The following is a 24428-nucleotide window of genomic DNA, read 5'->3' on the forward strand; positions in this document are numbered from 1 at the left end:
TATCTCCGACTGGTTCAAGTGTTGCTCCCATAAATTGCCAACTTTCTCAATAATAGCTGTTATATTTCCAGTACTACAAAGCACAACCATCCACCATCCATGCAGCCTTACAATGCTGTGAGTATCACGATACATTATGCTCACGTTAGAATTCGGTTCACACAAAGGCCACTGCTATTAAGACAAGTTTCCATTATTCAGTTCTTTCTAAACAATAGCAGGAACATGGAATAGAATGTATTTACCAGGCACAAGCCTGATACACGCAGGATTAGCAATTTGCAGATGACATGAGTCTCTGGAAGTTCCTATTCTGGCTATAAAACAATTGTGTGCGATAAAAAGAAATGCATTCCTGTATAAACACAACCTTTAGATGCCAACCCCAGTGCCCACTAAAGCGTGTCAACCACAAAGACACGCTAAATATATTTAGCCATGAATGCCCATAACAGTACCAGCTGAAATGTTACCAATACAAGAAGCGGAGATACCTCCATAACAATGCAGCTCTAAACGCCAATCATACATTGCCAACCTAACATGTCTTACAAAGCCTAAGGCTGGGTCCACACTGCTGTTTTCCTTTACACTTAGCAGGTACACCAGGGAAGCGCCCAACATACTAAATTGCCCCATAGAAGTATGTTACCATCTCAGTACCACAATAAATGAAGTATGGGAGTTTTGGTAGCCTACGCTATTGCTATATAATGTTACTGTTAATGTTCATTTTGTGAGGATGTCAGGTTCCAAAACATTTAGTATCTTTTATCTTGGATATATTTATCTACTGGTAACACAAGGGCATTACTGATAAATTTGGAAGAAGGCAAAACACTGCAGTACTGGGTCTCGCCTCACCTTGTATGTATAAGCCTGGACAAGAAGACTTGGATACACTTTATGACTCAGATGGAGCTCAGTTGGACATCATGCTTCACATTGACATCATGGTTGGGATTAGGTTGTATTGATGTTATGGTTGGGATTAGGTTGGATGGACGTCATGGTTGGGATTAGGTTGGATGGACGTCATGGTTGGGATTAGGTTGTATTGATGTCATGGCTCCCGTGAATATTGTGGTTAAGATGGATGGGTGTCATATCTGATATGGATCTTATTCGTGTCATACAAGGGCTGGAAACATTACCATTAGATTTTGGTCCATATGGACACAATGGCATCATGCAGTTAATGCTCATTTATCAGCTGCACATCCTGTTTCACCACATATAGCGGATGGGATTAACAGCTCTGTTTCCATCTTTGCAGAGGACACCAAGCTTTGTAGCACGATACAGTCTATGAGACATACATAAGATACAGTGTGGATAAATGGAAACCTTACATTGGGACTAATAACCTGCATGCGTCGTATGTCTTAGGGGGGATTAAACTGGCAGAGTCACTGGTAGAGAAGGATCTGGGTGTACTTGTAGATCACAGACTACAGAATAGCATGCAATGTCAGGCTGCTGCTTCCAAAGCCGGCAGGATATTGTCATGTATCAAAAGAGGCATGGACTCGAGGGACAGGGACATAATACTCCCCCTTTATAAAGCATTGGTACGGCCTCACCTGGAATATGCTGTTCAGTTTTGGGCAGATGGAGATCTGGTGACTGTGGAGGCCATTGGAGTACAGTGACCTCATTGTCATGTATGATATAATTAAGGATCATAAAGGAATGGATATGATCAGCAAAAGATTTCGGGTAGGATGTTGTTTAAATTATGCATCATTGGTTTGAAGTTGATCACGTCTACATGCCTAAATGCGTTGAGTTGCCGCTGTGTGATTGGCTGATTACCTATTTGTGTTTACAAGCAGTTGAACCTAATACGGTGGCCAGTGAGAGTGTATTGAGAACAACCATTTCATATTATAAATCCTTGATTTATGAATATTCTAATGTTAGTCCTATATTAAACCTAATAGTGAACTTAGTAGCCGCTCGTTTCTATAGACGGCAGTCAACATGCTTCGCTATAGATACATGTCATGGTTGAACTAGCGGCAAGGCCTCTTGACATACTCCTGTTTTTCCTTTCTCACGCTTGTTGGTTTATGTTCCTCTCTGGTCTTTTTCAAACATGTGGCTTCCAATGTAAATTTCTTTCATGTGAATCTAACACAAGTCATGGCACTAGTGATGAAAGATGTGTAAAACCGGCTAATCCTGGCGTCTCGCACTGTGTGTTTTGCATAATTTGTTTAATGTGTTCTGTGACTTTAAGGGTGATCAGGTGGGAGACCCCTATGTTCAGTTCAGCTTCATCAGACCGAAAATCTGTAGCACATTAAACTCTGAAAGGACACACTTGTATTACCAACCCTGTCTTTAACACTTTCATAGATCCTGAAAGTAAAAAACTAAAAGAGACCTGCGCTCTCGTATAGTACGTTCCGATATAGAAGCTAAGCGCCAGCCAAGCAGCTCGTCACCGGGTAGTGTTGCTCTGAGAGGTAGATGGGGGATCCATTTTTTTAATTGGTCTACTCCTTAAAAAAGTTCATGTTATTATAAAAAAAAAAAAAAAAAAAAAAACCTAACCTCTAAGTGTTTCTGTCCAGCTTGTCTTGCTACCCGAGATGAGCTCTATTGTAAGTCTATGGGGCTTGTCTGTACAGTCAGACGGAGATCACAGGAGCCTGGTAGTGAAATGTATGGGCACGTGCACCTCCTGGCTATGTCTAAACATTGGTGGGGTTCTGAACACTTAGGGGACATTTATCATTGTTTGCTTTGGTAAGCAAGTTCTGAAGGCATTTTTTTTTGCTTTAGTTATACATATGTGTAACATATTTATCATACTATCACAGGGGGTTGATGAATTTGGAGCACATAAGCAAAACCAAAAAGTTGCAACTGAGACTTTTGTAAGACTTTTTACTTTCTTTTGCATTTGCTCACGTATGGGAGTTTTGTGCTCCAGGCAGACCTGGAGTAGACTTGGGACTTTTTGTAAGTGGTTTGTGACATTTTTTTTTTGCCTGTGTGCGACTTTCGCACATCATAAATACCTGACCACTGCAAAGTGAAAACTGAAATTTGCTTAGGTAAGGCTGTTTGTAACTTTGTGCTTAGCCACAAAAGTCGCACAAAAAAGTGCTTAGGTTCACATGCGACTTTTTTACGCCAGGAGGAAGCCAAAATAACAAACAAAAACAAAATACCTTGATAAATGTCCCCCTTAGACCCTACATAGTAACATAGTTAATAAGGTTGAAAAAAGACCAGAGTCCATCAAGTTCAACCTATAACCCTAATGAGTCCCTACTGAGTTGATCCAGAGGAAGGCAAAAAACCCTCATACTAGAGGTAAAAATTCCTTCCCGACTCCAAATATGGCATCAGAATAAATCCCTGGATCAACGTTCTGTCCCTATAAATCTAGTATACATAACCAGTGATGTTATTACTCTCCAAAAATCCATCCAGCCCCTTTTAAATTATTTTACAGAGTTCACCATGACCACCTCCTCCGGGAGAGAATTCCACAGTCTCACTGCTCTTACAGTAAAGAACCCCCTGTCTGTGCTGGTGTAGAAAGGGATGCCCCCTTGTTATATATACAAACTTCTGATTTGTAACTTTCGATTAAAACTTTTCACATGTTCCTGCAACATAACAACAAGGTTTTTTTTATTTTTATAATGACAGAGACACAGTAACTTGACCATACACGGTAGATAAAAGGAGGCCGACCCTGATGATTATGGTCAATAGTTAATGTGTATGAGGGTCTCCTCCTTACCCAGACAGCAGGTTTTGAATTATTGACATAGTAGTATATGTAGTAAGTCACCAGGAAACTGGTCAGTCCTTATGATGATACCTGAGCTCCAAAGACTTTATTAGAAAACATAATACACAGAAGGTTTATTTCCTTATAGCAGCTGTCTTCAAACTGTGGCTCTCCAGATGTTGCAAAACTACAACTCCCAGCATGCCCGGACAGCCGTTGGCTGTCCGGGCATGCTGGGAATTGTAGTTTTGCAACATCTGGAGGGCCACAGTTTGAAGACCACTGCCTTATAGGAATCTATAAAGTCTGATGATCTAGTCATCGAGTCACAATGATTTCTTATACAGTGCATTTTTTGTGTAGTTTATTATGCCATAGCTTTCACAATTTTATTATAGCTTGTCTATGGCAGTGTTTCCCAATCAGTGTGTCTCCAGCTGTTGCAAAACTACAACTCTCAGCATGTCCAGACAGCTGATGGCTGCCTGGGCATGCAGGGTGTTGTAATTCTGCGACAGCTTAAAGGAGTAGTCCAGTGGTGAACAACTTATCCCCTATCCTAAGGATAGGGGATAAGTTGCAGATCGCGGGGAGTCCGACCGCTGGGGCCCCCTGCGATCTCCTGTATGGAGCCCCGACAGCCCGCGGGAAGGGGGCGTGTCGACCTCCGCACGAAGCGGCGGCCAACACGCCCCCTCAATACAACTCTATGGCAGAGCCAAAACGCTGCCTTCGGCAATCTCCGGCTCTGCCATAGAGATGTATTGAGGGGGCGTGTCGGCCGCCGCTTCGTGCGGGGGTCGACACCCGCTATCTGGGCGGAGAGCCTGACCCCCGTACAGAGAGATCGCAGGGGGCCCCAGCGGTCGGACCCCCCGCGATCTCAAACTTATCCCCTATCCTTAGGATAGGGGATACGTTTTTCACCACTGGACTACCCCTTTAAAGCACACTGGTTGGAAAACACTGGTCTATGGCATATGTTACCTCCCCTCAACGATTTACTACCCAGCATTAAAATTGTAATTAGTAATTCACTAGCTTTCGCCCGCGGCTTCGCTCGCATTAAATTTGGGGTAACATAGATCTACTTTTTACGATCCTATAGTAATGAGGCCACTCTTGGTAAAGTCTACGGGCAACCAAACAACCCGAATTCTTTAAACTTTGATCGCCACGTCTAAAGAGTTAATGCTGGACATCTGCCGGAACGGCGAAGTCCAGCATTAACCACGGGTCTTGGCTGCTGATAGCGGGACCGTGCGGGTATGATGCGAGCTCAGCTCCTGAGCTCGCTTCATAACCCTCCTGTGCCGCAGCACCGGGTATACCCAGCGTTCTGCGAAAAGAGGTTAATTCATACAAACTTTGAACCCCCGTTTCACCCCTTCAGGGGCGGAATTCTGTGATTCTTTATTTCTAATTGTTAGCCTAAAAACAAAGTTACATGCTTCAAACTTCAAAAATGACGGACTTCTCTTACAACCCCTTTTTCATCCTTTCTTATTCCTCGTCTACGTCTTAAAAACACCACCTGTGAAAAAATTCAGCTTTCTAGGTGCAAGGGTTTAGGCTGGGCGTTGATCAGTTAGTGAGTCAGGCCTTCTCTTTTTATATATAACCTGCCAGGTAGAGATGAGCGAACTTACAGTAAATTCGATTCGTCACGAACTTCACGGCTCGGCAGTTGATGACGTATCCTGCATAAATGAGTTCAGGTTTCAGGTGCTCCCGTGGGCTGGAAAAGATGGATACATTCCTAGGAGACTCTTTCCTAGGACTGTATCCACCTTTTCCAGCCCACCGGAGCACCTGAAAGCTGAACTAATTTATGCAGGAAAAGTCATCAACTGCCGAACCGAGAAGTTTGTGACGAATCAAATTTACTGTAAATTCGCTCATCTCTACTGCCAGGCAGTATGAAATAGGCTCGGACTCCTTGCTTTATGATTTGCTGCAATATTTTAAAAAAGTCATAGCTTTAAAGATGGGATGTGATGGAAAAATCCAGGAGGCGGCTCTCATCCACTGCTGCGCCGGAGAGCTGACCTTTTTGATTTTATATCACGTTCCCAGCTATTAAAGCTGTTATTTCTCAGAAATGTGACAACAATACACAGTAGTTTATAGTGCATTGTACTGAGGGTACAGCTGCCTGTTCAATGCTGCTTGTAGTTCGGACTGCATGAAACAATGTACAGGTTCCCTTCAATTTGCTGACTATTAGATTGCCGGTTTTATAAAACCAAGGCTTTCTGGGGCTGAGGCTATCTTCACACGATGAAATGTCCGTGCGGACATTCCAGGCACTGCGGGACACAGGCATAAGGCGCTAGGACCGCACAGAAATGCGCCGTCTCATAGACTGCTAAGCATTCCATAACGTGTACATTTTTTGTACGGACATGGAAAGTGGAATTTCCGTGCCAAAAACATCTGTCACGGAAATTCCACCGTGTGTTCAGAGCAGCAGAATCCTGTTGAATTCCGCTTGTAGTGTCCACACAGAAATTCTACTGCAGCAGAGTCCCATTGAATTCAACGGGATTCTGATGTGCTGTGCACACAGCGGAATTTCTGTGCCAGATGTTTCCAGCACAGAAATTCTATTTTCTGTGTCGGCACAAATAATGAACACAATAATTCTTTGTGCGGAGATAGCACCTAATAATATTCCAGAGTGTGAACATAGCCTTATAGTCTCAGTGTTATCGTAAAAAATGACATTCAGTGCTATGACTTTATTGATATTCACTGCAGCTTTCTGGACACAGGAACGTTCACCAAGCATCGCCAAAAATGATATTGTGAAAACAGGAATAATGTGATATAGTTCATGGTTATTTCAAACAATGCTTTGCATGAACATTTCTTGGAATTACAGGGAAAAAAGTTTTTCAGGCTAATATCCTATTCAGGTAGTGGCATGTCCATCTGTAAACCCAATGCCAAGGAACACAAAAATATTCCTCATTTCCACTCCCCATTGTTAGAAGAATTTAAAAGGTGAAAACCAGTGGACTTAAAGGGGTACTCCCGTGGAAAACATTTTTTTTTTTTTTTTTAATCAACTAATGCCAGAAAGTTAAACAGATTTGTAAATCACTTCTATTAAAAAAATCTTAATCCTTCCAATACTTTTTAGGGGCTGTATATTAAAGAGAAATCCAAAGAAGAAATGCATTTCCTCTGATGTCACGACCACAGTGCTCTCTGCTGACATCTCTGTTCATTTTAGGAACTCGCCAGAGCAGGAGGAAATCCCCAAACATATGCTGCTCTGGACAGTTCCTAAAATGGACAGCAGAGGTCAGCAGAGAGCACTGTGGTCATGACATCAGAGGAAATGCATTTCTTTTTTTGATTTCTCTTTAGTATACAGCCCCTAAAAAGTACTGGAAGGATTAAGATTTTTTAATAGAAGTCATTGCCACTCCATCACTTGGGGACAAGGGGCCTTCGTTCTTGAGACTCCCACCCGTCAGCTATTCATCACCTATGCTGTGGCTAGAAAATAACTTTTTATCTTGGGATAACTTATTAAAATTATACATTCATGCAGCCACCCCTAGGGGAGCTTACTGCATACAGTTTATACATTGAATTCAGTAATACAATAGTAGACATTAGAATTTTAGGTTCCCTCAGTGGTGTCTGCAGGTTGCCACAATTTTATAATTAAGGATGTTTTAAAGCATAGTATACCGTATTTTTCGCCCTATAGGAAGCTCCGGCATATAAGACGCACCCTATTTTAAATGAGGGAAATCTAGAATACAATGTAAAGTATAGGTCACAGTGATCTTCAACCAGCAGACGTCCAGATGTTGCAAAACTACAACTCCCAGCATGCCCGGACAGCCGTTGGCTGTCCGGGCATGCTAGGAGTTGTAGTTTTGCAACATCTGGAGGTCCGCAGGTTGAAGACCACTGGATAGGAGGTAATACTCACGTGTCCCCGCCGCTCCGGACCCGTCACCGCTGCCCTGGATGTCGCCCTCCATCGATGTCGCCGCGTCCCCAGGGTGTCCCCGTTGCTCCGGAACGTCTCTGCTGCCCGGTATCCTCGCTCTCCGTCGCCGCCATCACGTCGCTACGCACGCCGCTCCTATTGGATGACGGGGCTGCGTGCGCGACAACGTGATGATGACAAAGGAGAGCGCCGACCATGCAGGGGATCCCGGCACGAAGCAGACACCGAGGAGACAGGTAAGGTCCCTCCCGGTGCAGCCAGGTTAGTGTCACTTTCGCTTCAGACGCGGCGGTCAGCTTTGATCGCCGTGTCTGAAGGGTTAATACAGGGCATCACAGCGATCGGTGATGTCCTGTATTAGCCGCGGGTCCCGGCCGTGGATGGCCGCAGGGACCGCCGCGATAGGTGTGTATTCACCGTATAAGACGCACCAACTTTTCCCCCCTTGGGGAAGAAAAAGTGCGTCTTATACGGCGAAAAATACGGTACAAAGAAATCTGCAACGAGAGATGGCTCACTGGGCATGCTGGCCACGCAAAGAGGACCTCTCAACACCATGGACATAAAAGGAACAAAAGAAAGACATAGAATATCCACAGAAGCCTAAATCAGGCATAAATTATGGAATAGAAATAAAAAGAGCTATTAGATTACAAAAACATAAAAGTGTATGGCCGGGCTTTAGCTGTCATAGATCAAGCATCGTCTACTGGTGACTGATTTCAGGAACGTGTGTGTTTTCTTGGTGTAAGTTATTCTCATGTATACTGGCAATGGTCCAAGAAACATAAATGGAATTGGGGCCCTTATTGAAAATAATGCATGTGTTGTGTCCTTTTTTTTCCCCACAAAACACAAATCTGACTACGTAATCATTTATTTTATAGACCAAGTCATGGAAGACTTTCTTCACAATGGTGCATTGGTCCCTCCGACGGCAGAATTCCTGGGTGCAGCTGGCTGGTCATGAAGGTACAAATGGAGTCTAGATGGCTCAATATTGTTTACCCAAATTCTTGTAAATGACATTGTCTGCATAGTCCAGAGAAATCTTTACAATAATTCTTCTGAAAGACACAACTTTCTCTTTTAAAAGGTTTCCGTTCAGCACAAACACGAACTTCAGGTGATTCACTTTGATTGAACTTGCTTTTCTACAGTAAGATAGAGATCCTATATGTATCCTCAGCTTAAAGGGGTATTCCAGGCCAAAACTTTTTTTTTATATATCAACTGCCTCCAGAAAGTTAAACAGATTTGTAAATTACTTCTATTAAAAAATCTTAATCCTTCCAATAGTTATTAGCTTCTGAAGTTGGGTTGCTGTTTTCTGTCTAACTGCTCTCTGATGACTCACGTCCCGGGAGCTGTACAGTTCCTATGGGGATATTCTCCCATCATGCACAGCTCCCATGACGTGACATCATCATTGAGCAGTTAGACAGAAAACTTCAGAAGCTAATAACTATTGGAAGGATTAAGATTTTTTAATAGAAGTAATTTACTAATCTGTTTAACTTTCCGGAGCCAGTTGATATATATAAAAAAAAGTTTTTGCCTGGAATACCCCTTTAATGTAATCGATTCCAACCTGGGAATCTTTCCCCTGCACGACACAGCAAGTCAGTGTCCACAGTGTCAACTTACTGCGTATGGAATATAAAAAGGGGACAACCGAGATACCGGCGCCTCGTACATTAAATGGTGACAAAAAGAATACATGGATCAATATATACTGCTCACCTTGAGTGTATATAAGATACGCATATCTCCCTTACGATGAATGGTGAAGCAGGTAGGGATCCACCGCACTGCAGCTGTAGTGTAGCGGTGTGCCGCCGCAGAGAAACGGATATAACACAGAGATATACGAATAAAAAGTCCCTTGATAGACGCTGCACTCGGCGTGGATGGTAAGGATGAACCTAGTTATTATTTCAAAGCTTTATTTCTCCCGAGAGGATTGTGACCGTGTCCAAAAGCATTGTCCTTCAGGACGTGGTCACAATCCTTTCGGGAGAAATAAGGGACTTTTTATTCTTATATCTCTAACTTACTGCAGAGTGAGGGGGAAACATTGCTGCCATTTCAGGGAATCTTAGAAAAGTTAACTAGAAACATCCGGTTCTGACAGGACTAGTTCTGCCCAAACCAAACATTGTGCTAAGATTCGGCTGAAGTGGAGGAACCAAACTTTTAAAAATTTGCTCCTCTCTACTGTCCACACGTTCTATGTGGTATTGCGGTTTAGCCAAATTTACTTCAGTGGAGCTGAGCTCCAATACATGGACAGGTGTGAGAAAGAAGCCATGTCTATAAAGTGGTTGTGGGGGTTTAAAGGGGTACTCCGCCCCTTGACATCTTATCCCCTATCCAAAGGATCAGATCGCCGGGGTACCGCCGCTGGGGACCCCTGGGATCTCGGCTGCAGCACCCACCTGTTGCGGCTTCCGGAAACGCTGGAGGCTTCGGCTCCCGACCACGGTGACGGGAGATCGTGACATCACGCCCCGCCCCTCAATGCAAGTCTATGGGAGGGGGCCGTGACAGCCATCACACCCCTTCCCATAGACTTGCAGACTTGCATTGAGGGGGAGGGGCGTGATGCCACATGGGGGCGGAGTCGTGACGTCAAGATCTCCCGTCACCGTGGTCTTGAAGCATTAGGATGAGAGCCTCCAGCGCTGGGTGCTGCAGCCGAGATCCTGGGGGTCCCAAGCGGCGGGACCCCCGCGATCTGACATCTTATCCCCTATCCTTTTGATAGGGGATAAGATGTCTAGGGGCGGAGTACCCCTTAAAGAAAAATTGTCTGCTTTATTTTCCAGAAACACCTGGTATTTGGCACCTGCCCCTTATACAGGGGCTATTTCTGGTTGGTAACTCTTGGATTATGTCTCAGCCCCATTCAGGTTTTTGGTCACTCCAGGCCACTCACCCTCTTATTAGAAGAGTTATTCAGCATCTGCCAGAGGAGAGTAGCAATATAGTGGCCATTATTTACTAAGAATGGAGTGTAGGTTTCTTTGTGGGTTTTAATTCCCTACAATTTATTTTCCACGGTATTTACTAAGGTTTCCCTACATTTTCCACTTTCCCTACACTTTGCTTTTTTTTTTTACACATGCTCTGATCTGTAGGGTTTTCCTCAGCTCAAATCCAGAATCTGACGCACAATGCGACAAAGCAAATGAGGGCCAGTGTGTTTATAGACTTAAGACTAGTGTACACTGCGGCAGAACGTCTATGGTATTGTCATGCCTAGTGCAGGGCCTGAGGTGGTCCGTGTGAGAATCCCATCTTAGGGAGTCCCTGCCCTGGGCATTATATTGGATATCAGAGTTACTTGGCAGAAGGAAATGTATTTCAACTTACAGTCAAAAAGGATTCAGACTGTAACATTTTAAGTAGACAATGTAACTTTAAGAGTGGTTTAGTTTACTTGAAAAATGGAACTGATCCTGACTTGCAATGTGTCTTGCAGCCCAAAGTTTCCTCTAGAATCCTGCAGGCGGAATCTTCCTTTTGACGGCCCTTTAGTATCTACACAGAGTTTACAATGGTGTTTACAGAATGCAGGGCACCGTAGAACAGTATGTTATAGACAGTCAGCCATACTGTATATGCCGCCTTTTGCTGGGGGGGGGGGGGGGGGGGGTGTGTGTGTAATATATAACAGCTACCTCCTCCCATAACCCTGTTTACACTTGTCTCAGCAGTGTTTGACAGGGGAGAGGGGGATAAAGCTGTCCATACATTATATAGCTATTAGTCATTTAGGAGCAGTATCTCTTGACCCCCTCCCTCACCCTACATATGCATGCTCAGTTGAGTGTGCATGTATTTTGAATGGAGAATAAGCTGCAGCCAGATACCAAATATATAATGTAGTGTATACAATGTTGTACACTTCCTAAAAAGTTAACAGAGAAAGCTCTATATAGATAATATAGGACAGTGGTCTTCAAACGGCGGACCTCTGATTGTTGAAAAGCTACAACTCCCAGCATGCCGTTGGCTGTCCGGGCATTCTGGGAATTGTAGTTTTGCAAGCATCTGAAGGTCCACAGTTTGGAGACCACTGCTTTAAGGGATATACCGATACTGAAGAAATGTGAGCGAAGCTGTCTGCAGAATTTTTATGGAAACTCTGAGGTAGAAGACATGCAGAAAATCAATACAAATCAATCAATTCAAGGATATCGAGACATTAAGGGGTACTCCAGCATAAGGTGATTTTAGTACGTACCTGGCAGACAGTAATGGACATGCTTAGGAAGGATCTGCGCTTGTCTTGGGGCTAAATGGCTATGTCATGAGATTACAATAACACTGTGACTAGTTTTTTGTGAACTGGTATTTCCTGTTTGACTTTTCTTTCTTTGACTAAAAATCCCACAATTCCATTTTCTTCCCTCCCACACATCAGCCACCCCACCCATTGAAACATAAATGAGCTGCATCCATTCAAAAGACCTGTGGTTTTCAATCAGGGTGCCTACAGCTGTTGCATTAGTTGCAGAATGATCGCTCCACCCATTGAAGCAGACAGGCTCCTTGTCATCAGCTGACTAGTGATGTCAGGTCTCGGCCGCATTGCAAGCTGGGAAAAATCTGAGACAACAGTCATTTTGTATGCTGGTAAAAATAAATAGTGGGGTGAAAATCACAGAAGAATTGTGAGAAAACCGTCACACACAGGGACAGACACTATATTATGAACTACACTAACTTTGCAGCCCCTGTAGCATAGTCAAATAATAAAAAATCCTGGAATACCCCTTTAAATGAAACCTAATCTGTATAATCCAGAAGCCTTAATCCTGGCTGACGGTAACACATAAATACTCTTCTTACGGTACTTTAATGAACAATATTAGATGCTAAAAGCTGAAGACTAGACTGAAAGCAATGAGTCCCAGGTATCAGACCGTAAAATATGCTATTTTTCACAAAGACCCTTCAGACTGCTATTTAAAATATATCGTTTTCTTTCTTTCTCTTTTTTTCCCCTATGTTTTCTGCTTCTGTTGGTTATAGGTTGTTGTCTATGTGCATAGTCATGGTGAACCTCAACCATGTTTAAGTATCTTGCACATTGTTACCTTTATATGTTTTGTGGTTGGGGAGATACTTTTGGAAATCACATACCCGCATGTGTAGTATTTTCTTTAAAAAATGTAACCTTAAACCTTGCACAACTCTTTATGTGGTTTATATACAAACAGTAAAATTAAAGGGAAACTTGAGAGGTTCCTGAGCTTCACAGCTGAACGTCACATCACTGACTCGGGGTCCTTTAGTCTTGGCAGTAAATACATTGTAAAGTTTCTAAAAATCTAAACCTTTTGAATAGTCAGGGGAGAGGTGAGCCAAGTGTCAAGTGTGATATGACAAAAGCTTCATCAGAGAAATATTTAGGAGGGATTGGTAAACATGTACAAGACCTTAAGTTCCTTCAATTCCTGTATTTGCTCTCTAAGGTAACTTCAAAGCAAGTGAGAGAGGCCACATCCTTAAGAAATTCAGCCCTATAGAAAACGCATGCCTTGTGGCCCTTATGGAAGATGTGCTCCGGCCATATGTTCCTACCTACTATGGACTAGTGGAGAGAGATGAGCAGACTTATATCAAGATGGAAGACTTGCTCATGGGCCTTGAAGCTCCAAGCATCATGGACTGCAAAATTGGAATCCGGTAAAACGTTTTCCTCATCATTTCCCTCTCTGTATATAGTTTTTCCGTAGAAAATTAGGCCTGGGGAAAGTTGCCATTTTCAGAGGGTTAATCTCGTGGACCGCGTATTTATACAATGCCTAAATGAGACATATTCCCATAGTGTCCCCATAGTGTGCGGAAATAATACTGGCATGTACAGCCCACATCACATTATTCCAGGCTATGTTCGCACATTGTTTTTCCCCCCATCTTTTGTACCTAAAAACACCTGTTATTTAGCTAAATTGTACAAATGAGATTATTGAGTTCAGTGGAATTCAGTGAAATAACAATGCACACGTTTCAGGGGGGATATGATCAAGTCATTTATACAAATGGCCCATTCCAAAAAATATGGGGAAAAACTGTTCCAGGTGAAAACCCTCAAAAGACAAGGGAGCACTCCCTCCATCTGGAGAAAAAAAGGTTTCGTCTCCAGGGGCAATAATATTTCTTTACCATAAGAACTGTGGGGGAGATCAAAACCTGTACAGAGGAAAAGCTGCCCAGCTGCTCAGATCGCTTCTCTCATTTTTAACAAGGCCTTCGCATACTAAACAAAAACCACTGATTGGCTGCTATGGGCAACTTTTCCTCTGCACAGGTTTTGATAAATCTCCCTCTGTAAGTTTATGGAGCAGTCTACCTCAGGAACTGGTCACAGCAGGAACAGTTAAGGACTTTAAAAAAAAAGAATAGATACATTCCTAGAACAAAATAACATTAAAGGGGTACTCCACTGGCCAGCGTTCAGAAAATTTAGTTCCCAAGCTGTGTGCGTATGCTGCAGGGGTTGGCCACGCCCCCTCGTGACATCACGCCACCTCAGTGCAAGGAAGCTTGCCAGCCTCCCATACACTTGCATTGAGGGGGCGTGACGTGATGGTGCGGGGGGTCCGTGGCCAACCCTTGCAGCGTTCACACAGTATTTGGAACTAAAATGTTTCCCAACGCTGCCCATTGGAGTACCCCTGCATATGCACAAATATAGAAGTACATCCCCTCCACTTTATTCACCCATACACCTTCCCTTCACCGTTCTAATTATGTAACATTTTACTATTGAGCAGGTATTATTTTAGAAAAGAATGAGCAAGACAGCTACATAAAATGTCTGTCCAAGAACTGTATGTAAACATTAAGTAAGCCTTATAGCGCTCAAATTAAGTTTTTTTTTTTAAATTTCGCTCTTACGTTTCTCCTGGGGGTCCTGTTCTTAGGCCCCCATCGGAAACTGGTTCCCTGTTCAATTTGCCCAACTTGCCACTCACCGAACCATCTCTTTCTGTGCAAAAATAGTTATCTTTTTATGATATAACATTAATAGAATGGGTTAAAGTTGGAGCCCTAATGTCTTGCTGCAGGACATACCTAGAAGAGGAGCTGGCCAAGGCCTTACTGAAACCAACACCACGCAAAGACATGTATAACAAGATGGTGGCCCTAGAACCTGAAGCTCCAACACCAGAAGAACATAAGCAACAAGCTGTTACCAAACCGCGGTACATGCAGTGGAGGGAGAGTGTGAGCTCCACCGCATCGCTGGGATTCCGCATTGAAGGTGTTACGGTCAGTCACAACAGAATATATGATGGCTTCTGGGAACTTTCAGCTCACACAAGTGTAATGGCTTTTTTAAGAACTCCTTAATGGCTCTTGACCAACCAGTCACGCATTAACAGAACTTTCTATTTCACTCAACACTTTACATAACTTTACCTTAGTAGCAAAAAGTAATTGTAATTTCCTGATGTGTAATCTCCAGACACAATACATACAGTCACGGCCGTAAATGTTGGCGCCCCTGACATTTTTCTAGAAGATTAAGTATTTGTCACAGAAAAGGATTGTAGTAACACATGTTTTGCTATACACATTTATTCCCTTTGTGTATATTGAACTAAACCAAAAAAGGGAGGAAAAAAAAAACGAATTGGTCATAATGTCACCAAGCTCCAAAAATGGTCTGGACAAAATTATTGGCACCCTTTCAAAATAGTGGAAAAATAAGATTGTTTCAAGCATGTGATGCTAGGGCTGGGCTGTATGACCAAATATGTGTATCACGGTAGTTTTTTTAACTTACGGCGGTTCCACGGTATATAACGGTATTTTCACCCCCCCCCCCCCAAATCCTGTGACCCACATGCGGTGTTCGGCGATCCCCCCCCCCAAATCAAGTTACCCGCCAGCACTGTTCTGCCCCCCCCAATTAATGATCAGCCAAGCGGGGCACTATTCACAGATGTCAAGCACTGCCCTCCTCCTCTGTGTTGGGGGCCGCTGGCGCTGGAACTCACTGTACGCCAGTGGTCTCCAACCTGCGGACCTCCAGTTGTTTCAAAACTACAACTCCCAGCATGCCTGGACAGCCAATGGCTGTCCGGACATGCTGAGAGTTGTAGTTTTGCAACAGCTGGAGGTCTGCAGGTTGGAGACCACTGCAGTCCGCTGTATCCCTATGCCCGGGCTGCAGAAAATAAACTTTAAACTCACCTACGTCGGCCACACGCTGGGGACTGGGGAGGACAGCCGTCAGCCTATCACCGGCCGGAGCGATGTTCCTCCTCGGCCAGTGATTGGCTGAGCCCAGTGGCATGTAAGAAGGTGATAGGCTGACGGCTGTCTGGCGTTCCAGCCCCAGCGTGTGGCCGACGTAGGTGAGACATTTGGGGTGCCACCAAATATTAAGATAAGGGCGCCAATAATTTTGTCCAGACCATTTTTGGAGTTCGGTGACATTATGTCCAATTTGGTTTTTTTTCCTCCCTTTTTGGTTTAGTTCCAATACACACAAAGGGAATAAACATGTGTATAGCAAAACATGTGTTACTGCAATCCTTTTCTGTGAGAAATACTTCACTTTCTAGAAAAATTTCAGGGGTGCCAACATTTACGCCCATGACTGTATACGTACAAGACGTGTAAAACAGTGAATCTTCCCTGTACAGTAATGAATGAGGAAACCCTCCATAAGGTGACCTGTCAGTGTCAGACAATATTCACACATCATTTTTTTCATGTAACTGTGTATTTTGGGGGAAAATACCTGCGCATTCCACACCCATATGCAAAACAGTAACTACTTTGATGTCAACTCAGAATGGGCTGTATCTCCCAAAAATCTGTCAAACTTTGCGTAAAAAAAAAAGTTGGCAAAATTCATGCATTTTCAGCCTCTGCCTTTTATGTCATCGTAATATACCCAAGTGGTTGTATAAGATTAGAACAGTGTTTCCCAACCAGGGTGCCTCCAGCTGTTGCAAAAGTCCCATTGCTGTCAATGTGTTTCTGCTGCTCAGTGCACACTACGGAATTTTCGCAGTGGACAACTCTGCGCTGAAATACTTCTCTGAAAGAATGAACATGAGGACCAGCAATGTCTGCACGGTCCTAGTGCTGAGTTTAACATTGGTGTAAATAAGTATTCTGTTCATCCATTCACACTGCAGAATTTCTGAGGCGGAAAATACTGTAGTGAAATTCTGCGCAGACTGCATTGCTGTCAGTGAGGACGGCGCAGGTTTGTGTGTTCAGTACTAACTGACATTGATGGCGGACACTGCACTGCTTCTCCGAGCAGATATTCTGTAGTGTGAATAAGCCATAAATAACAAAAAAAAAAAAAAAAAAAAAAATATATATATATATATATATATATATATATATATATATATATATATATATAAATACAGTGACTGTCTTTTGCAGTTCAGGCAGTCAGTTTAATAGGGATAAGTTGCAATACCACAACTAGCCTGTGCACAAGAGCAGCGCTGTTTTTTTTTTACTGATCTGATACTACCCCTTTACAGTGCCCAGCTGAAGATGCCCTTTTTCCTTCTAGGTTGAGGCCGGACCTGTTAAGAAAAACTTCAAGAAAATGAAGAGCAGAGATAATATAATGGACACGTTTGTTGTTTTTACCAAGGGACGGAAGGACATCCTGGTACGAGACGACAGCACCTTCTCTTCTGCTACTATCAGTTCTATCCTGACAGATCCCTATGGCCCTGCATGTTTTTCCTGTTCTACAGATCTTGCAGCTTGTTGGTTCAGTTCTGTTCTTCCTTGTAGACCTCTTGCAGCCCCTATTGTTATGTGGCCAAGACTTGTAGCATTGTGCCTGCAGCCCTTTCTGCTATTCTTGACTTCAGACTAGAGAACGTAGGGAATGCTACCAGACTTGTCTTGTTTCCAAAGGTGTGCACCATACTGGAGGAATCACACCTGAGAGACCGCAGCAACAATTGTCCTCTGTAAAGAAATTCTTCTGATCTGAGCATGGCATAAATAGATGGCAGTATATACCCTGCCAACGCACCATGTCTCAACCAACCAGCATGGTGGAGGATCAATGCAAGTTTCATGTGTTACAGTCAGCTTAGAAATGCTTGCATGTCATGTGTCTTCACATAGGCCACACATCGGGGGACATGTATCAAAGATTTTACCCCTGTTTTTTATGTAAATTTTTCGCAAGCTGTTTTTTTGTGTTTTTTTTGCATACATTCTGCTGGAGCATTTCCTCCAGATGTGTAGGTTTCGGGAGTGATATATTTAGTACAGTGATCCCTCAACTTACAATGGCCTCAACATACAATAGTTTCAACATACAATGGTCTTTTCTGGACCATTGTAACTTGAAACCAGATTTAACATGCAATGTTACAGACAGTCCAGATCTGTGAAACATGTCAATGGCTGGAAGAACTGACCAATCAGAATGGACATTTCACTGGTAAATCACCTCTATTACTGAAGTACAAGCACTGACTGGCTATCTGGTAGCACCCCCTACAGTACAGGGAGGAACTACAAGTTCTGTACTACTCCTTACCTGTGCCAGGGTTAGCTGCTCCTTTGGACTCCACGTAAGGGCGGCTCCATTTAGGACACTGGCCCTCATTTACTAAGAAAATCGGGTTGTAAGTCTATCTTGCTTTCTTACCCGACTGCTTTTTTCCCCTGGTATTTATTATTATGTCGCATCCTGTTTGTCGCACGTGGGTTTTGTTGGTTTTGGTTTCCAACTCCTCTGAGCTGTCGGGAAAAAATCCACAACAATACAACAAATTCGGGTTGGAAACCTTAATAAATACGTGGGAAAGCTCAGAAATGTCGGGTAACGCCCCTTTTTCGGGTTTGGGAGAATCCACATCGGGTCCGTCGGGAAAAAATGTCGCATGGTGTCGCAGACTGGCGCACGATGTCTGCGACATGGCGCAGACAAAGATGCGCCAAAAAAACCCGACAAAAGAGGTCGGGTTTAGAATAGTAAATGAGGGCCACTGTGTACTGTATAGGACCCTGAAGAAGCTCCTGTCCTCTACATAAACCATTGTTTCCCAACCAGGGTGCCTCCAGCTGTTGCAAAACTACAACTCCCAGCATGCCCGGACAGCCGTTGGCTGTCCGGGCATGCTGGGAGTTGTAGTTTTGCAACAGCTGGAGGCACCCTGGTTGGGAAACACTGACATAGACAGTGATTACAGCTCCCAGCAGATCTTTCTTACTTTTATATATAAGGATTTGCTTTATCTATATTAGTTATCTACTTATTTTCTTTAATCCTCACTTTTTCCTATTTTTGGATGACATTTTGGTGGCTTCAGAACCAATTACCAGGTTTCCCTAGAGTTATGGTCTCAACATACAATGGTTTCAACATACAATGGTCGTCCTGGAACCAATTAATATTGTAACTTGAGGGACCACTGTACGCACCAATTTATTAACTGCGTACATTTCATTTACCCGCAGAAATCTTGCGCAATGACCATATTTTTGACGCAAATATAAGCCATCTTGGACTTCACGTAGCAAGATGCTCTAAATCATCGATTTCATTTTTCAAAGAGTGGAGGTATGAGATTACTATATTTGCCCGCAATTTATGAAACTCATTGCGCTTGATTGGAAAATTTAGCGCATCTGCGCATAATTTAGAATTCAGCAAAAGGGGTAAACTGCTTCTACCATAAACAAATAATGATACATGTCCCCCATTGAGTACATTTAGTGTTGTGTCTGCCAGCAGTGTCCTCCTATGTTGTAAAACAGGATCTGCATCATCTTTTTTTATTCAGGCTGCTTACCTGGAGCGGTTGGAGAACATGCAGGCTGCACTGCAGAAATCTGAATTCTTCCGCACTCATGAGGTTAGTAATGGAGGAGACAATGAAATGTACAGGTGTCTATGAAACCAGAAAATGTATGAAGAAGGCTTAAACGCTTCTCATGACCGTGCATGGGGCCTATACTGTACCTCTCATGCCTCCAGTCTTCTGAAGAACTTTATAATGGTTTACCGTATTTTTCGCCCTATAGGATGCACCGGCATATAAGATGCACCCTATTTTAAAGGTCCAAAATCTAGAAAAAAAAAAAAAAGATTCTGAACCCAACAGTGACCTTCAACCTGCGGACCTCCAGATGTTGCAATAGTACAACTCCCAGCATGCTGGGAGTTGTAGTTTTGCAACATCTGGAGGTCCGCAGGTTGAAGACCACTGGTATAGGAGGTAATACTCACATGTCCCCGCCGCTCCGGACCCGTCACCGCTGCTTTGGATGTCGCTCCATCGCTGTCACCGCGTCCCCGCGGTGTCCCCGACGCTCCGGACGTCTTCTTCCCTGGGATCCACGCTCTCCGTCACCGTCATCACGTCGCTATGCACGCCGCTCCTATTGGATGACGGGACGGCATGCGCGACAACATCGAAGGAGAGCGCCGGCCATGCAGGGGATCCCGGCACAGAGCAGACACCGAGGAGGCAGGTAAGGTCCCTCCCGGTGTCCTGTAAGCTGTTCGGGACGCCGCGCTTTCACCACGGCGGTCCCGAACAGCCCGACTGAGCAGCCGGGTTAGTGTTACTTTCCCTTCAGACGCGGCAGTCAGCTTTGATCGCCGCGTTTGAAGGGTTAATACAGGGCATCACCGCGATCGGTGATGTCCTGTATTAGCCGCGGGTCCCGGACGTTGATGGCCGCAGGTATTGGCCGTATAAGACGCACCAACTTTTCCCCCCCAGTTTTGGGGAAGAAAAAGTGCATCTTATACGGTGAAAAAATACGGTATTTACCACTGGAATGAATTCTGACAGTTTACTAAAAGTTATAGGACAAGTTTTTTTTAGTAACCTGGCACTACCCCCAAATTTATCAGGAAGATGGAAATTCTTCTCCAGGATCCCTGCTAATTTTATTACACTCATACATTTTAAAGAGATTTTACCATAAAGATTAATTGGTCTAAACTGATGCATTTTGTGAAATGAAACATATTTGCAAATACAAATAGTTATCAGAAATCAGTAGTTTTTGATGACAGGCTGGATGCTCTCCTCTTGGCAGTTTCCTCTTCTGGTCAGACATGCTCAGTTCTCCTCATGCACAGTAGACTGCAACTGATACACTGCATACAGTTCACTTACATAATTACTGGCTGTCTAACCCTGGCCAGGATAAGGTAAATATACATTATGTCATGCTATAGCTTCTATGTACCACTAAATTCACTTGCAGGGGGAAGAATATTATTTCCTATAATAACACTGTATGCTGTGTGAGATGAAAAGAGATAACTTTACCATTATGCAGATTTGATTCTTAATGCAGCACCCTAATGACTGCTGCGAAATGAAGTTCAAAGCAAACCATGTGACAATCATAAGCTCCACCCACCACACAGATTTCATATGACAAGGGGGGGGGGGGTGAAAAAAAAAAAGGCAGAGACAAGGGAATATATTTTTCTAAGGCAGATATTTAATTTAATTTAACCTAACAAAATAGAAGGTTTGCTGTGGAAAGTAAATCATGGTAAAACCCCTTTAAGGTGTTCTCGTTTCCAAAGAATTTCAGTGTGCTTATTATATTTAATCCTATGAACATCAGTGAGGAAGTGAATGCTAAAATAAAGATTAGATCACTTCTACATAGATCAAGGTTTCCGTTAATAAAGTGGTCAAGAATGATAAGTAAAGGCTGAATAATGTTCCAGCTATGCCACCTAACACCACGTTCACTATGTAGGGGTTCATGCACACTGCAAATATTGCAGATCCATAGTATACCAGAATACATACACACTGCTATGGCCTATACTGTCTGTCCTTCATGTGTGGCATGTAGAGAGGCTTTTTTAAAGGATTCTTTCAAAATCAGAGAGGAAAAATGTGTGGTTCCAGCATATGATGTATCACATAAGAAAATTTAGGTGATAACATCTTGAAATGGGAATACCCTTTAAAGCATACATACAAAGTTTCAGGCCTGGCATCTTCAGCTTCTGCATTGGGGGACGCAGGTCACCTCGGGCGGTACAACTGCTGAGGCAGAAAGTTTTGTGAACGAGTTCATCAAAAAAAAAGAGCTTGTGCACGTAACTCACTAGTGTTGTACGGTTATCTAGATAATTCTACTGCCCAGCACGAGTCTCCTCACACTGGAACTGAAGATCACACGGGCTTCAAGCTTTGGATGTAAACTTTAAAGGGAAACCGACAGGGTTACCACACTACCCTGTATATGCAGGTAGAGAGTGTGGGTGATCCTATTCTTAACTATACAGTGGTCCCTCAACATATGATATTAATTGGTTCCAGGAGAACCATCATATGTTGAAACCATCATATGTCGAGTACATATGTCTATGTAAAAATGGTAATTGGTTCTGGGGCCTTGGAACCATTGTATGTTGAATACATATCTCTATGGGAAACTGCTAATTGGTTCTGGTATGACCATTGTATGTGGAGTGTATGGGGAGTGTTTAACAAACCAGGGTGCCTCCAGCTGTTGCACAACTACAACTCCCAGCATGCATGTACAGCCATTGACTGTCTGGGCATGCTGGGAGTTATAGTTTTGCAACAGCTGGAGGCACACTGATAGGGAAACATTGATGTATGGGGTGTATAGTGTGTATATGTATTGTATATGATGTGTGACATCGCATACAGTACTGTACAGTTCTTTAAATACCTTCAGGGGGGACAGAATGTCCTCCATTACGATCCTGCCGACTACAGCTCTATAGGAAAGGAAGGGGAGCAGCTCATTGGATGCCTGCAGCAAGATGCTGCAGGCTATTGGCTATGGTTGCACTGGGGGGCGGGGCTTACACGGAGCTCACAGTGGAAGCCTGCTTCAGTTAGCAGGACAGCATGTGAGTAACAGGAGGCAGAAGGGGGCACATTAAACAACTATCTGTCAGATGCTGAAGTTGTCAGCGCTGTCAAATAGCAGTTTATGCGATGGACCCGACACACAGCAGCATCATATGTCGATGCTGCCTTCAACATACGATGGGCTCTGAGAGGCCATCATATGTTGAAATGATCATATGTCGGGGCCATCATAAGTCGAGGGGTCACTGTATATCACTCACCCAAATCCGTCCAGCTGTTGTGGAGGTATTCATCAAAAAGTAAATATGCAAATAACTAGAAACTAGCCATGGGGGTGATTCATCACCCTTTGTCCAACACGCCCTTTTATTATTATTATGCACGGCTTCTGCTGCTGACCTCTCACTAACCGGGCTGGGAGTAGTGGATCGGGCATGCAGGCGCAGAAGTACGAGTGATGACTTGGCTCGGCTAGTGAGAGAGAAATCAGAATCAGTGCATAATGAAGGGATGCGTTGGACGGTCAGAAAGTAGTACAAGAAAAAACTTTTTTTGGGAGCGGTGTACTAATCCTTCCGTTGGTAACACTTTTGAATGAATAAAATTCACACTTACACTTGGTGAGTGGTTACTAGAACCACTCACACACTTTCAAAAGCCCGTAGATACAACCAGTGATCTCTTATATCAGTCCTTTCTCCGCATCAATCCTCCTCGGCAAGTGACTCGTCGCTCCGAATAATATAATGAAGAAACACAAAAAACAAATATAGGAGAGCGGACAGGATCGATATTCATATGCAGCCACTTTACAACTTTCCAAGTGCAATTTTACTTACTTCGGCGAGAGGGTTTTTTTTCGTCCTTAAACCCCCCTCAATCCGGCTAGCCTTCGAACAAGTTTGTTTCCACCACGCCGTCCAGGTATATGACACACCGTCAATCGATCACTTCTTTTTCGGATCCGTCCGAAATTTTTCTTTAAAATCACTGCAATGCACTTAACTTCATTCAAAATAATTTATTTCATAATCCATACAATCCGACGCGTTGCGGGGAGAAAATTCCCCTTCCTCAGGGATACCTATTCCTAACACAATTACTACTTTTATATGGATCTATGACCCCATGTTCACCCGGAAACAGTTGTCCATTGGACGAAACATTAAAATACCAAAAATTTCTATTTTCTTTATACTCGCTCAATACATTCATTAAAACCATTCGGAATCAATGTATTTAGTTTAAAAATATAAAAACTTTCTCTCCTACATAAAGTGGAGAATCTACGTAAACTTTCCGCTATCTGCTCCACGGGAATCACCCGTAGCAACCCTGGGTCTGCATTATGATGTGTTAAAAAATGACGGGAAACACTATGCTTTAAATATTTGTGCTTGATATTAAATCTATGCGAATTTATTCTTTTTCGAAGTGTTTGAGATGTGCGGCCCACATATTGGGTCCCACACGGACATTCGAGCACATAAATGACAAAATTGCTAGCACAATTTAATCTGGATTTTATAGGAATTTCCTCACCAGTGGACGCACTTTTTATTTTCTGTTTCCCGTTTTCTATATGTGAACAGGTACCACATCTCTTTTCGTTGCATCTAAACGATCCTTTCAGTGTTTCTTGTTCTTTTTTTTGTTTTTTTATTCATTATATTTGTATTTAATCTAGGGTATGAAGGTGCAATTTCTTGTGCAACTGTTTTTGCTCGCCTATAAATGAACTTTGGCCTGAATTCATTAATTCCTAGAGCTTCTTTTAAAAAAGGGTCTTGTTGTAATATATCCCAATTTTTAAAAAAAAAATAATTTCAATTTTTTTGGCATCTCTAGA

At 43.2% G+C, this 24428-nt stretch overlaps 1 protein-coding gene across 3 annotated transcripts in view; it reads left to right on the forward strand.

Annotated features, from left to right (window-relative positions):
- LOC130276966 (inositol-trisphosphate 3-kinase B-like) overlaps positions 1-24428 on the forward strand; it is a 90739-nt gene that overhangs the window by 55084 nt on the left and 11227 nt on the right. For all 3 annotated transcript variants that reach the window (XM_056527049.1, XM_056527050.1, XM_056527051.1), the window contains exons 3-7: positions 8615-8699; positions 13211-13424; positions 14810-15014; positions 17293-17394; positions 19535-19606. In XM_056527049.1, the coding sequence (XP_056383024.1) occupies positions 8615-8699; positions 13211-13424; positions 14810-15014; positions 17293-17394; positions 19535-19606 (678 nt within the window). The remainder of the gene's footprint in view (positions 1-8614; positions 8700-13210; positions 13425-14809; positions 15015-17292; positions 17395-19534; positions 19607-24428) is intronic.

This window comes from Hyla sarda, chromosome 6 (assembly GCF_029499605.1).
Source record: "Hyla sarda isolate aHylSar1 chromosome 6, aHylSar1.hap1, whole genome shotgun sequence".
Lineage (NCBI taxonomy): Eukaryota > Metazoa > Chordata > Amphibia > Anura > Hylidae > Hyla > Hyla sarda.